The sequence below is a fragment of the Cebus imitator genome, unplaced genomic scaffold (assembly GCF_001604975.1).
Source record: "Cebus imitator isolate Cc_AM_T3 unplaced genomic scaffold, Cebus_imitator-1.0 Scaffold42, whole genome shotgun sequence".
Lineage (NCBI taxonomy): Eukaryota > Metazoa > Chordata > Mammalia > Primates > Cebidae > Cebus > Cebus imitator.
Genome location: NW_016107357.1, coordinates 9,507,920 through 9,523,349, shown reverse-complemented (window position 1 = coordinate 9,523,349; position 15,430 = coordinate 9,507,920). Strand labels below are relative to the sequence as shown.

At 35.5% G+C, this 15,430-nt stretch overlaps 1 protein-coding gene across 18 annotated transcripts in view; it reads left to right on the top strand.

The window, feature by feature from the left end:
- Window positions 1–15,430, top strand: part of CDC42BPA (CDC42 binding protein kinase alpha) — a 330,073-nt gene that overhangs the window by 276,693 nt on the left and 37,950 nt on the right. For all 18 annotated transcript variants that reach the window (XM_017526457.2, XM_017526468.1, XM_017526469.1 and 15 more), the window contains 4 exons: window positions 6,861–6,966; window positions 12,022–12,158; window positions 12,846–12,985; window positions 14,242–14,323. In XM_017526457.2, coding sequence (XP_017381946.1) covers window positions 6,861–6,966; window positions 12,022–12,158; window positions 12,846–12,985; window positions 14,242–14,323 — 465 coding nt within the window. The remainder of the gene's footprint in view (window positions 1–6,860; window positions 6,967–12,021; window positions 12,159–12,845; window positions 12,986–14,241; window positions 14,324–15,430) is intronic.

Below are 15,430 nucleotides of genomic sequence, written 5' to 3'. Positions count from 1 at the left end.
CAAGAAATATTGTTCCCATACTCCTTCCTGAGCAATGTACTAGAAAACAAGCTTCAGACAACCAAAATGGTAAGACACCAAGTACCTTGAGAGGCAAGAATGAAGTGGGAGTCTAGAGTAAATTAGAAAATTGATTCAGAGTCCACATAAAGTGTTATATCAGCTCTGAAAACCACACAACTACCCCAACTCAGCAACATGTTAATTTTGTAAAGTAATTAAACCAGAGACCACAAATTTAGGGGCACCAGGCTTACTAGTTGGTGAAAGAAAGAAATGTGAAACCGTAAATAGATTTGACAAAAGTCCATGTACTGAATGGTGAGACCCCCAAAGCCTTTCCTCTGCTTAGCTCCCAGAGTACTGACACTTGGTACTACAGCCTCCTCCTCCCCACTCTGCTTAGAGGATATAAGTGGATTCTCGAGTCCACTAAATGGCCCAGAAAAGACCTATTGATAATGTCCTTTAGGGCTCCCTAATGAGATGGCTTTTTTCTTAACAAGCACATCATATGTTTGCTTTCATACATGCACACATTAAAAAACACAAAATCTCTTTAGCTTTTCTACTGACTAAAAAATATTAACATTCCCAAGAGTCAGCAGACATTTCAAAATTACCTAACAAAAGAAAAAGTCTGGCATAAATGATGACTCACACCTGTAATCCCAGCATTTTGGGAGGCCAAGGCTAGGGGATCCCTTGAGCCCAGGAGTCCAAGACCCATCTGGGCAACATGGCATGTTGTATGAAAAATACAAAAATTAGCCAGGCATGGTAATATGCACCTGGAGTGCCAGTTACTTGAGGGCTGAGGAGGGAGGATTGCCTGAGCCTGGGTGGTCAAGGCTGCAGTGAGCCTGAGATTGCACCACTAAACTCCAGCCTCAGTGACACAGTGAGACCCTGTCTCAAAAGAAAGAAAAAATCAAACAAATATTTCCTGTTTTCATTGAAGGAAAAGGGGCAGTTCAAAAAGCAGAAAGAAACAGGAATATGAGAACAAGAAGTCTCAAAGAAAATATGGTAAATATTTTTTTAATTCAGTAATGTGTCACAAGATAAATTTGAGAATTCTCTTGGAAAATATTACAAAAAATCAGATAAAAATTAGAAAAGAAAATATGAGAAATCAGTATCCAACAAATAGAAGATTCTGAAAAGGAAAACAGAAAAAAGAAAAGAAGGAAACTTATCCAAAACAAAATGAAAAGAATAGTTATAAGGTAAATTTCAAGCTAGAATTTTTGATTCCTTGTCAAATGTCCCATTGAGTTGCAGGGGGAAAAAACTGCATTTTCAGAAATTCTAGATCTCAAAAAAAATTTATCACCCATTGGCTACTTTCTAAGGAAACTGAATTAGTTCTAACAGAACAAGGAAGGGGACCAAGAAAGAGGAGAAAGACATGAGGTCCATAGAAGAAGGAATTATATACAGACTGGTTAAGAAAAAGACTGGACTAGGAAACCAGAGGGCTTTAGTGGGGATGTCTTCAGGTCAGTGGAAAGGGGTGGGGGGCTGAAAGGTTTCCGATGTGTTTGACCATGTGGTAAATAGATTCCAGGGGATTTTACAGTTTGTTAGAAGAGTTTGTAAGATTTAGTGATAGAGATACAGAAAGGTAAAAGTCAGGGGTTGGAGAGCACTATTAATTTTAGAAAAATTGAAAGATTATACAAGTAAGAAATTATAACCATAGTGTAGTTCTTATTAGTGAATAATAATTCCCTAGTCATAACAACTTTTAATCTAAAACTGTACTATAACAATATTGGGAAAAACGAAAGACGGGAGTAGATAGCGTAAAGAGGCCAAATCCTTCTCTACCATAGCAGGAACTGAACAGATAATGTGTCAAATCAAAAAATGTAGTATAGGCTTCCCCTCTCCCTTGTCAATATAGATATCTATTACAGAAGAAGTGAAATAGCTTAAAAAAATAAAAAAAAAGAAGAAGAAGAGTTAAATGAAATTGCTTCTATGAAGGAAGAGTTGGGGCAAAGGGATACTTCCGATTTTGTCATAGGCATTGTAATGGCATTTTACTTTTTGAACCATATGTATGTATGTATTTGATTTTAAAAATTTAAAATACATAAGAGAAAATGTAGAAATTTTTTTTGTGTGACTGGGAATAAATATAAGATCTCAAGTCACAAGCATAAGGTGAAAATATTCATGGACCTTACATCAAAATTAAAAATGTTTTTACAGTGAAAGCATTGCTAACAGATGATGACAGACTAGTGGAAGATATCTGCAATGTTCACCACTAATAAGAGGTTTATTTCTAAAATATATAAGAAACTTCTGCAACTCCATATGAAAAGACTGAAAATACTGTTGAAAGATTGGCAAATGATGGGAATAAGTAATTCTCAGAAGACGAAATCCTGTTAGTCAACAAGCATATGAAGAAATGTCCAACTTCATAATCGTTGGAGAAATGTTTAAAATTTAATTTTAAAATTACTATCACTTTCTACTCAAAATCAAGGTAACAGTAAGTAAGATGGCATCAAGGATGTAGAGAAACAGCCAGCCTCACATGTGGATACTGGAAGTATAAATGGGTGCAGCCGTTCTGGAGAGAACCTATGCAATGTAGAATCATACATATGCTGTATGAGTCAGCAATCTCATTTCATCAGAAAAATCTATTTCCTTCAGAAAAAACCTTCATACAGATTCACTAGGCAGCATGATGAAGATGCTTATTACTGCATTTTTTATGGCTGTGGGGAGTTGGAAATACGGAAAAGAGTCCTAAAATATAGCTGATAAATAACAGAAACACGTTTACATAAATTAAAAACACATACTCAGGCTATCTAATTTATAAAGATATATACATGTCCAAGGTATTAGAGGTAGAAATAGGGGGAAGATTCATACAGTGTAGCTGATACATGACAGAATCACACTGATATAAATTAGAAACACTCAGATTATCTAAAGATATATACATGTCCAAGGTGTTGGATCATCAAGGATGTATGGGCAAAAGAAGGTAAAATAAAACTAGAGTGAGGCCTCTACTACACTGATAAATTATTTTATCAACTAAATATTAACTCAATTTGTTGCACCTAATATTTCTCCCCAAAAAATAAAGTTTATTTCATGTTTTTTAAAAGATAGAGAAGTTAATCTATAATTATCTCAAAATAAAAATTTTAAAAGAAAAGAAAAAATATTACTTTAAAAAAGAACATTTCTTTTTTTTTTTTTTCCTGAGACAGAGTCTCGCTCCATCACCAGGACAGAGTGCAGTGGCACAATCTCGGCTCACTTCAACCTCTGCCTCCTGGGTTCAAGTGAATCTCCTGCCTCAGCCTCCCGAGTAGCTGGGACTACAAGCATGCGCCACCATGCCCAGCTAATTTTTGTATTTTTAGTAGAGACGAGGTTTCACCATGTTGGCCACCAGGATGCTCTCGATCTCTTGATCTCATGATCTGCCCACCTGGGCCTCCCAAAGTGCTAGGATTACAGGCGTGAGCCACCACGCCCAGCCAGAAAATTTAATGTCTTTAAAACATTTTAAAATCTATTCTAAGAAAGAAAGGGTTGTGTGAGATACTCTTTTACTTGTCATTTATTAGTGGCAAAAGTTTAATTATCTACAATAAATTTCTAAGCTTTCACCAAGAGTTGTACTTGGTTCTACTTGGCTCTCACATCTTCTATTAAAAACATTTTACCTTCTCCAATGTGTAGCCTAAAATCTACAACACAGACAAAATCAAGAGTAGAACAGAACTCTTTCTAATCACCACATTGAAATTTGAGGTTATAGTTAATTCTATCTACTCCAAATGATCACATAATCTAAAATTCTAATTTTGGTCCATACTTTAATGCCTTTCTTATTAGATTTTTTCTTTTCATTTTTTTTCTCCTCTTCCAGCTATTTCACAAAGGGAAGGATTAGATATCAAATATTGACCAGGAGGCAGGAAACAGGGATATTAGAAGCCAAGTAATCTAGACCCTAAGATTGATTATTCATGTATCTTTCTGTTATCATTCCTCTTTTTCATGCCGAAACAAAACCAAATCCTATTGCCTATTGTGTATTACCAAAAGACTGATGCCATCAGAGTTATGATCTTTTTTTTTTTTTTTTTTTTTTTTTTTTTTTTGTTGGTTTTTTTTTTTTTTTTTTTTTTTTTTTTTGAGACAGAGTCTTGCTTTGTTGCCAAGTGCCAGGCTGAAGTGCAGTGGCATGATCTTGGCCCACTGCAACCTCCGCCACCCGGGTTCAAGCAGTTCTTCTGCCTCAGCCTCCCGAGTAGCTGGGACTGCAGGTGCGCGCCACCATGCCCAGCTGATTTTTGTATTTTTAGTAGAGACGGGGTTTCACCATGTTGACCAGGATGGTTTCGATCTCTTGACCTCATCCGCCCACCTCGGCCTCCCAAAGTGCTGGGATTACAGGCATGAGCCACCGTGCCCGGTCCAGAGTAATGATCTTTAATTATGTTATGTTATACTGTCCTTAGTGGAGATTAGTGAAACATAAACTCCTTAATCTTTAGTAGTAAATTTCACAACCTCTCCCATAATTTAACCATCACCTACCAGTTAGATGATTTATTACCTAAAATTAATTATCATCCAAAACATTGGGTTATTTTTTTTCCTGTTGTCATACTCAGAATTGTGACATCCTAAGTAGATCTCTTGCTGGGGAGGAAGTGTTTTATATATATATATATATATATACACACACACAAATACACACACACACACATATATATGTGTGTGTATATATATATACACACACATACATATATACAAATTACACTAGAGTTGTTTCATTGCTACTGTTTCAGATATGTCTTCTTATCATTTAGAAGAAAAACAAAATGAAGCTACTTAGAGCAGTTGATTAATTTTTCCTTCTTCGTATTAAAAGCCTCTAGAACTAACCAGTAGAATAACTTTACATCTTTTGCATTAATGCATTTTGAACAATTGAAAAAGTTAGCAGTAGAAAATTTACTCATAATAGTTTCTCAAAGAGCCAAAAATTTAAAAGTTGTATACAAGAGAAAGAGCAGAATTTTATGATTTTAATGAGTTCCTTCATATAAGGAAATACCTATCTTTCCAAGGTGGTTGTTTACACAAAATAAGATGAATTATATAAAGCACTGGTACAGTGCCTGCACCCTGACTGAGACTCAGAAGCTATAGGAGCAATTGCAGAGTTAGTAATAAGATAGTCTGTGTTCTGCTTAGAGTCAATTCCCAGTGCGGCTTTGAAACTCACCAAAAGATCATGAGGAACATATAGAACAAAATGGTTTGAGGTTGGACCAGATCTCATGACGACTCTAAACTTGAGAATCTCACCCCATTCTCTGACTAATGCTGGTAGTTAGGGGTTTTTTGGTAAAAAGATAATCTACTTATTTTATTTTTTAAAACTTTTGTTGTGTACAAATCATATATCCCAGTTGAAGAGAACAAGATTTATTTTTAACTTGAATTTTAGAGCTTCAAATAATGCCCTTTAGTTTTTTGTTCATATGTTGTGTCAACTGAAATAAATGCTACTTTAACTTTTTAAAATCAGTATTCATAATGTAGTAGAATATGGAATGGAGTTCTTAGTAGTTTAAATCAATCACACATATAAAAAAGAAATAGAAAAATTCAAATAACATTCATGGACATAAAAAATTCAGATACAGTAATTCATGGACAAAAAGATGACAACAAAATAACTCATGGACATAAAGACGGCAACAAAAGACTCTGGGGGCTACTAGAAAAGGGGAAGGAGGGAGCAGTGCCAGGGCTGAAAAATTGGGTACTGTGCCTAGTACTTGGGTGATGGAATCAGTCATACCCTAAACCTCAGCATCATGCAATATACCCAGGTAACAACCTGCACATGTACCCATGAATCTAAAATAAGAGTTGAAATTATTTTTGAAAAAAGGAAATATTTTTTGAGTACTTAGTATGTACCAGGTACTGTTTGAAAGGCTTTGCTTATATTAATACTCGTTTAACCACTCCATTAAGTAAATATTCCTATTTATCCTGTTTTGTAGATAAGGAAAGTGAGACAGAGAGGAATTTAGTAAATTGCTCCTAAGTTCACACAGCAGAATGAAAGGTTATTTATTATACATTTATTGTTAAAACAAACTAAGAGAGTTAGTTTGGAAAAGAAAGGAATATTCCAAAGAGATAAAATCTATGTGACTTACCACCATGTAAATCAGTTTAGACTTAGAGACCTTTAACTACAGGGCATTCAATAAGAAATTTCAGTCTGCCATCTCTCTCTGGAATAATATGTGTGTATTTTTATCTGCTCAAGTGTTACATTGCCTCTTTTCGTAGGAGAAAACCAATTTGTGAAGCATAGTATTTGTCCTTGGTCCCAGAAAGAGAAACACATGATTTTTAGTAGAAACAAGAATTTTAAATAACTTTTTTTACCTAAGAAGGTATAAATCATATTAAAATCCTATATTTGTATAAATATGCAATATTTTACTTAACTATTTGCTGAACAGTAATTTGAAGAATTTAATAAAATTCCGAAGCTAAGATTTATGACCCCCCCAAATAAGCTATAGTTTATTTTACATCCAATTCAAATGGCATTCAACAGCAGTTATCATTTAGCTTCTTAATTGTTTTAGCCTAGTTGCTCAGATTACTTAATAAAAGTATTTAAAGACCATAAACTGTAAGAAGATGTAAAGAGAAATGGAAATAATTCATTCTGTTCCTATTTAGAAAACATTCTAGAAGGTGATATGGGGCATAGGGACTCACATTATGGAAATTTTTTAAACAATGTGTTTTTTTATCAATTTGTTTTGCAGCGCAAGACTCACCAGTTTTTTGTAAAATCTTTTACTACTCCTACCAAGTGTCATCAGTGTACCTCTTTGATGGTGGGTTTAATAAGACAGGGCTGTTCATGTGAAGGTAAGAACAAAAAGGAAAGAAAATGTGACTTCACTATCTAAATTGTAATCAAATAACTTCATTCTCTTTCAAAGGTATATAAATGTTTGTTTTACTTAATCATTTGCTTTTTTGCATAACAGGAATGGAAATAATCTATGTTGTCTGTTAAATGTCAGAGAAACTAGACAAGTGTATGCTAGAAATATTTTTTAGGGTATATATATTTAAATATGTTTCATTTGTCTTTGTTTTGTTACTTGAGTAAATTTGTAGTGCCCACCAAAAAACATTAACATATACGACAGAAGACATACAAGTTATCCTTGAACCTATTCATTGAAATTTAACCTTGTTTAATTTATTAAAGAAATTGTTATTGAGAAGTAGGCAATGTGAGTACCTTTTTAGAAATATTAAATTTCTGCCACTATGCCTGAAAGATATTTTATTACTGTATTAATAGCAGAGGTTTTTATTCTCTACCATCCATGATTTATTCATTACATATTTATGTAGTGCCCACTGTACTTCTAGGTACTGGGGACATAATAGTGAATAGGGTAAAGGTATAGATCCTACCCTCATAGAGCGCATATTCTGAGTGATGAAGGAAAGAGGTTCAGGGGTTATGTGAACAGAAAATAAAGTATATTTATTTGTTTGGGCATTGTTTTATTTTTCCTAGGACCTCTGAAGTGAAAATGATTTAAATTATAATGGAATATATTATTTCTTTTTGAATGTTTCACAAGAATACTTTTTTTAAAAAATCAAATGAAGTTTGTCACTACGGCACTACCTTATATGAGGGGACTTCACAAAGCTTGTGGAAATATAGAATTTAAAGATAAAAATAAGGAATATAAACTTTATTTTTTAACATGAGCTCCATCAAGTTCAAGACAATTTTATAAGCAATTATACCACACATTTAATCCATCCCTAAAGAACAGAGGGTCCTGGGAGATTGTAACCATGTTAATATAGTCTGCTTTACATTATTAACTGAAGAAAGTTGGGTGCCCTTAAAGACTTTTTAAAATTCAGAAACAAAAAGAAGTCAGAGGGAACCAAATTAGGGCTCTAAGGTGGATGCCTAATGATTTCCCATGGAAATACTCACAAAATTCTGTTTGATGAGAGGAATGAGCAGGAGGAGAATTTTCATGGTGGAGAAGAACTCTGGTGGAGCTTTTCCCAGGTGTTTTTCTTCTAAAGCTTTGGCTGCATTTCTCAAAACACTCTCATAATAAAGAAATGCTATCATTCTTTGGCTCTCCAGAAAGCCAACAGCAAAATACCTCAAGCATCCCAAAAAACAGTTGCCATGACCTTTGCTTTTGACTGGTCCACTTTTGCTGCGACTGGACCATTTCCCTCTTGTTAGCCATTGCTTTGATTGTGCTTTCTCTTTGAGACCATGCTGGTAAAGCCATGTTGCATCTCTTACTACACTTCTTCAAAGAAATGCTTCAGGATCTTGATCCTATTTGTTTAAAACTTCCCTTGAACATTCTGCAGCTGATCTGGATGCAGTGGTTTTGACACCCAACAAGTGGGAAGTTTGCTGACATTCATTTTCAGTCAGAATTGTGTAAGCTGAACCAGTTGAGATGTCTGTGGTGTTGGCTGTTGTTTGTGACGTTACTCATCAGTCCTCTTCAGACAGGGCATGAACAAGATTTTTTCCTTGCAAATTAATGTGGATGGTCTGCTACTATAGGTTTCATCTTTGACATCATTTTTCCCTTGTTAAACTGAGTTATCCATTTGTAAACTGCTGATTTCTTTTCTTTTTTTTTTTTTTTTTTTGAGATGGTGTTTCACTCTTGTCCCTCAGGCTGAAATGCAGTGGTGTAATCTCAGCTCACTGCAACCTCTGCCTCCCGGGTTCAAGCGATTCTCCTGCCTCAGCCTCCTGAGTAGCTGGGGTTACAGGCACCTACCACCATGCCCAGCAAACTCTTTGTGTGTGTGTTTGGTAGAGACGGGGTTTCACCATGTTGGGCCGGATTGTCTCGAACTTGTGACCTCAGGTGATCCACCCACCTTGGCCTCCCAAAGTGCTGGGATTACAGGCATGAGCCACCGTGACCATCTTGATTTCTTTAAAGCATTTGTATTTGTCTTTTCTCACACTGCTAATGAAGACATACCCAAGACTGGGTAATTTGTAAAGGAAAAAGGTTTAATTGACTCAGTTCCACATGACTGGGGAGGCCTCACAATCATGGTTCATGATTCAGTTACCTCCCACTGTGTCTCTCCCATGACACGTGGGAATGATGGAAGCTACAATCCAAGATGAGATTTAGGTGGAAACACAGCCAAACCATAGGAATTGTCCCCATAAACTTTTTGTAAAGCACCAATTATTTCACCGTTCTTCTACTCAAGCTTCATTGTAAATTTTATGTTTGTTCTTACTTAATTTTAGCAGGATTCATGTTGCTCTTATAGGGGCTCTTTTCAGATTGATGTCTCATTCTTAGTGCCTCAAGCTAGATCCTTTTCAGACTTATTAAAACAAGTTAGTATGCATTTATTTTGGTGCAAAAGAAAATTTTAAATCCATGCATAGTTTTTTCTTTTTTTAAGACAGAGTCGTGCTCTGTCACCCAGGCTAGAGTACAGTGGCACAATCTCAGCTCACTGCAACCTCTGCCTCTCGAGTTCAAGCAGTTCAAGCCTCAGCCTCCCAAGTAGCTGGGACTACAGGTGTGTGCCACCATGCCCAGCTAATTTTTGTATTTTAAGTAGAGACAGGGTTTCACCATATTGGCCAGGCTGTTAACTCCTGGCCTCATGATCTGCCTGCCTCAGCCTCCCAAAGTGCTGGGATTACAGGCATGAGCCACTGCGCCTGGCCTAGTTTTTTCATAATATACATTTTCTATGAACTATCTGAAGATCTCTATTGATTTATCTTATGAAAAAGATAAGAAAATAGTTGCTAACTCGAATTCTAATACTAGTTGCCATTTCCTGTCTCTTCTGCTGTTAGGATGGGAAGGGACCCTAAGGGAAATGTAGTCAATCCCCATCAGATGCATGTGTTTCCTTTATAATATACTTGCAGTTAGCCTATATCTGAGTACTTTGAGTAAGAGGGAAATTAATAACATGTTAAGGCAGTGCATTCTGTTTGATTAGTTCTCACAGCTAAAGTGAAAGATCAAGATTATATAACTAGTTCATTAGATACATGTGTTTAAAGCCAAATAAAATGTTCAGGGTTGAGAAAGCAGAGATTTAAGAGTGATGAGTATATTCAGTTATAGACATGAATGATATCCACGAAGCACATGTAGATTGAGAAGTGAGCAAGTACATGAGTCTCATACATAGATAAGGGAAGGCAACAGTAAAAGATAGCCAAGTAAGCTGAGAAGGAATAGCCTATATCATTGACTAGGAAGTGTGACTGAAGCCAAAGGAGAAAATGTGTAGTTTTCAAGCTTTGCTTCACTTTGGAACTTTGCCAGTACTGGTATGTCATTTCAATATTTGTTTATTAGAAAGAATCCTAGCCAGCTACCTCGCTTTAAGTCCCATGTCATTTTTATGCATCACAGTTATTTGTAATTCATAGTAGGAATTTTTGAGGTCTTCTCAGACTGTCTTCTCTTCTAGAGTCATTTGCTGTGAAATTGTGCCTGTCTTTTCTTTAGACCCTTTGAAGCCTACTTTATGAAGCTATCGGGACTCATGAGACTGTCCCTAGCGTTTGTCTGCCAGGCTTTTGTAAATGTTACAATAATGTGATTACAGCTTCTAAAAATTCCTGTCATGTTCCTTTCCTTGTGGTTGGTTGGAATTAGATCCAGTATAGGTACTTATTTTGTTGCTTCCACTGCCGTTTGCTTATAAGTAAAACAAATCATAACTTGCTAGACACTCCACTTAAAAGTGAATTGAAGCTGTGTGATGGCTCATGCCTGTAGTCCCAACTACTCAGGAGGCTGAGACAAGAGGATCGTTTTGAGGCCAACCTGGGCAACATAGCAAGACCCTCTCTTTAATAAATAAATAAAGTCAGTTGAGACATTTGGATCATTTTTGTCATCTTGCCTCTCTGCTGGTTTCACAGTATCCATCAGTGATTTGTAGTCCATTTCCCCATGTGCTTGTATTTCCACAATGATACCCATTTAGTTCCTCTTTTAATCTTTCCCCGATAGTCTCCTGGATCCATCCTCTGAGTAGAAATTGCCTAAATAAATTATCTTAGTCTATAACCTGTCCCAACAAACTGTTTATTTTAAATATTTTAACCTTTAATTCTCACCTGACCAAGTCTCAATGAAACTTGTAAGTTTATGTATTATCTTCTCTTCGAATCTCAGGTTTACCGTGTGAGTATCAAATAACAATATCATGACAATATTGTTAGTAGTTAGGTATGCAGACTGCCTGGGTGAATTCTAACACTGCCAAATACATGCTGTGACCCTGGGTAAGTCATACTTTAACGTAGAGATGGTAACTGTACCTCTTTTAGATTGTTATAGAAAAATAAAAAGCACTCCATAAAGTTAACTACTGTGTATTGTTATTTTAGTAGTAGTTTAAATATATATAATAATAACTCCTAAAATTTACCCTTAACTTGTACTTTTTCAGTCATTGAAAAACTCCATTTTCAAGGATTGGTAGGGTTTGCCAAACCAAAGATGTCACGTAGCTTAATGCCCAGTAATGACCCTCGCAAGAGAAATTTCAAGGCAGATACCAAGTTGTAGTGGTATGAAGAGCTAGAAAGAACTTGAGAAACCACTCTTTTAGGAAATTTAAATCTGCCATTTTAGTTGCTAGGTTAGATGCTTTTTCTATTTGATCACTTATGTCAACATAGAACAACAGTGTTACAAATAATTTTTAAATATTTACTATTCCTCATTAAAATTGTCATTGATAAGCAAATGTATCAGCTACCCAAATGATAAAACTGTTATTTAAAATAAAATTGGAGATAAGCATTCATCTAACATAGCATCTTGTATGCAGTGTCAGTGAATTTTCTTTTTGTTAAAATGAATTTTTATCAAATATTTCTTTTTTTCCCTCCAAAAGTGTGTGGATTCTCGTGCCATATAACTTGTGTAAACAAAGCTCCAACCACTTGTCCGGTTCCTCCTGAACAGACAAAAGGTCCCCTGGGTATAGATCCTCAGAAAGGAATAGGAACAGCATATGAAGGTCATGTCAGAGTAAGTATGATTAGGTTGGGTTTAGATTAACCTTTTAAGATTTATTAATGAATTAAAATCAAATCTAGTTATTTTAAGAGCATAGTTCTTGATGGAAAATTAAATGAATAAAATTAATCTAATAGTTTTATTTCATGTAGAATAATGATTTGAAAACAAAAACCTAGCTTTTACTTGGAAATAAGTTATAAAATATCTCAAGCTTTTCCATATTATTCCTATCTTGTGATGAAATCTTCATAAAGGAGTTTGTAGCACCTGGTCTTGCAAGAGAGATGTGATATGGTTATGAATTAGGAGATATTATCAAAGCATAGTCTTTGTTATCTTGGGTAATATTTACAGTGTAAGCTGAATTTCATCTTACTACCAAGTTTGACTTTTATGCTATTTAGAAAGAAACCCATGAATGTTATTTTAATGAAATACTAGTGAAAGTTAAAATAGTACCATTAAAATGTTCTCAGAATAAAAAGTCATTCAGTATTTGAAGAATGTGTTCTCACATTTTCTCATAGCTTAATGATATGTGTCCTCTCTGCTACTTTACGAACCAGAATAGCAGACTTATAAAATGTGTACATTATCTGTAGGTCTTTACCTTGCAATTACATATGTAATTTAAGGGATATTTTCATTTGGTTATTTTGGTTGGTTGTTTGTCTGTCTGTCTAAAACAAAACTAAGATTCCTAAGCCTGCTGGAGTGAAGAAAGGATGGCAAAGAGCATTGGCTGTAGTGTGTGACTTCAAAGTATTTCTGTACGATATTGCTGAAGGAAAAGCATCTCAACCCAGTGTTGTTATTAGTCAAGTGATTGACATGAGGTAAGACTTTGAAGGTAAAATTATTTGTATCATTGCAACATAGGAATTTTAAAGTTTGTTATTTTAAAAAATTGTGTTGCATGGTTTATTTAAATGATCTAATTTCATGTTTTCTAATTTGCTAATATTGCTATAGTAACAGAATTGAAAACAGGAAGTAAGGTGTATTTATAGGACAGGATGGTATGTGTGTTGAGTGTGTGGGGCTAGGAGTTAAGGAAAAAGAAATTGGTGTTTGAGTCCAGAAGACCTGTGTAAACTTTGCTGGGGTAATGGAAGCCTATTGTGTGAAGTTTCTGTCATCCCATCACTTAAAGGTTTAGAGCATCATTTCAATGTGAGGAAAGAAAATAAAAATAGGAAAAGCTCCTGGAAAACATAATCAGTAAACATTTAAGTAAGTATAGCCCTCAAACATTTCTGGTCTCATTTTTTAGATTCTTCCCGCTTTCCTTACTGCTCTCTCCTTTACCTTTTCTCCTAATTCCAGGCACTGCCCTTGAGTGATCATATTTACTCACAGCTTCAGCCATCACCTCTGAATTGATGATTCCCAGACTTGTATCTCCAGTTCAGATATATCCATACATTGCTCAAAACCAGAATTTCTAGCTATGACTCACATTGGCACTTCACACCAGCATCTCAAACACATTATCTTCCCCTACAAATGTGGACTGTGATGGGATAGATGCAAGAAATATTGGCAAGAAAAATCTGATAAAACCTACTAAGGGACTGAATATAGATAGGGAGAAGAATAAAAAATAGGACTAAGGTGTCAAGTCTGTGAGACTAAGGGAATCATGGTATCAACAACAAAATTAAGGGAATCACAAGAAATTATTGTGGAGGAAATATGTTTTAGATGCTGAAGGAACAATAAAATGTAAGATGAGCTGGGTTGAGGGCACTTAAGATTTATTGTGGGAGGCAAGAGGGTGCACTGGAGGCTCCAGAGACCTACTAGGGTTCAAATCTCAGTTCTACGTGTATGCTTACTGGCTTTGTGACTGTGGGAAAGCCAAAAATGATTTCTAGCTCTTGTATAATATGCCACTAGGAAGTTATTCTTGATAAATTATTTGGGGCACTATTAATTACAATAGGGGAAAATTAAATTTTTAAAAAAATTAAATTTGGGTGTTTGGTGCAGTTAAACTTTGGATATTGCTTCGTATGTGTTATTTGGATACACACCCAAACCACACACATAGCCACATATACTAACTTTTAATGCTTTGCTTTTCATTCAGGGATGAAGAATTTTCTGTGAGTTCAGTCTTAGCCTCAGATGTTATCCATGCAAGTCGAAAAGATATACCCTGTATATTTAGAGTAAGTGTGTATGCTATAATTTGATTGCTGAATTACGTGTTTTCAATGACTATATTTTACCTCCCTATATAAATCATAAACTCACTATAAGTAGAACCAAACTTTATATTCCTTTACATATTCCACGTCATCCAGTACTTGAAAGTATAGAAAATTGGTGCTAAGTAAGTATTTAATTAGTGAAAGACCTGGAGAAAGCATCAATACATGGCTTATAAAATATGCTGGTAGATAATATTTTTTAGTTCCGATTCAATTTTCAAATAAATACTACCGCATGGAAAATTGGCTAAGTGTGAGGTTTCTCAAGTTTTTTAAAAAATAAAAGTCTCTCTTTGAAAATTAATGTGTTTGTTGCTTAATGCTTTGTAACAACCATTCCAAAACTTAGTAGCTTAAACCAACAATGATTTATTATTTTTCACTATTCTTTGGGTTAGCTGTACCTTCTTGTGGTGTCAGCTAGTATCACTTATGTGACTGCATTCAGCTCATTTTGGGCCAGAACATCTAATGACCTTGCTCTTACATCTGGGTGCTGACTGTTAGCTGGGTGATCTCAGTTCTCCTCTTTGTGAACTCTCTCCATGTGGTCTCTGGTCATCAGGTAGGCTGGCTGAGCCCCCAGTGGCTGGCTTCTAAGAGAACAAAAGAAGCTGCCAGGCCCTTTGAGGACTAGGTCTAAAACAGGTATAATAACCCTACTGCTTTCTGTTGGTCAAAGCAAGTCCTGAGGTCAGCCCAGATTTAAGGGGAGGGGAAATAGACTTCACCTCGTGATGAGAAGAATAGAATTCCTTAGGAGGACTTGTTGGTAGCCATCTTTGGAGGTTATTGCCACAATGCAATCTTGAGTTGGTAAATTAAGACAATAGAGGTTAAAAAAAAAGAAAAGACTACTGCCCAATTGTTATGCCTATTTGCCTATATTTGTCTATGAATCTTGTACCTAAGGAAGATCAGGCAAAAAGTATACTTAGTCTCTCAGTTCCCAGACTGACAGCTATTTATTTTCCTCCCTGCCACCAAGGGAGCCTACAGGGGCCCCCTTATCTATAACTGATTTTCATAGTGCAGTTTTATTGTCACTGCTACTTAATAATGAAT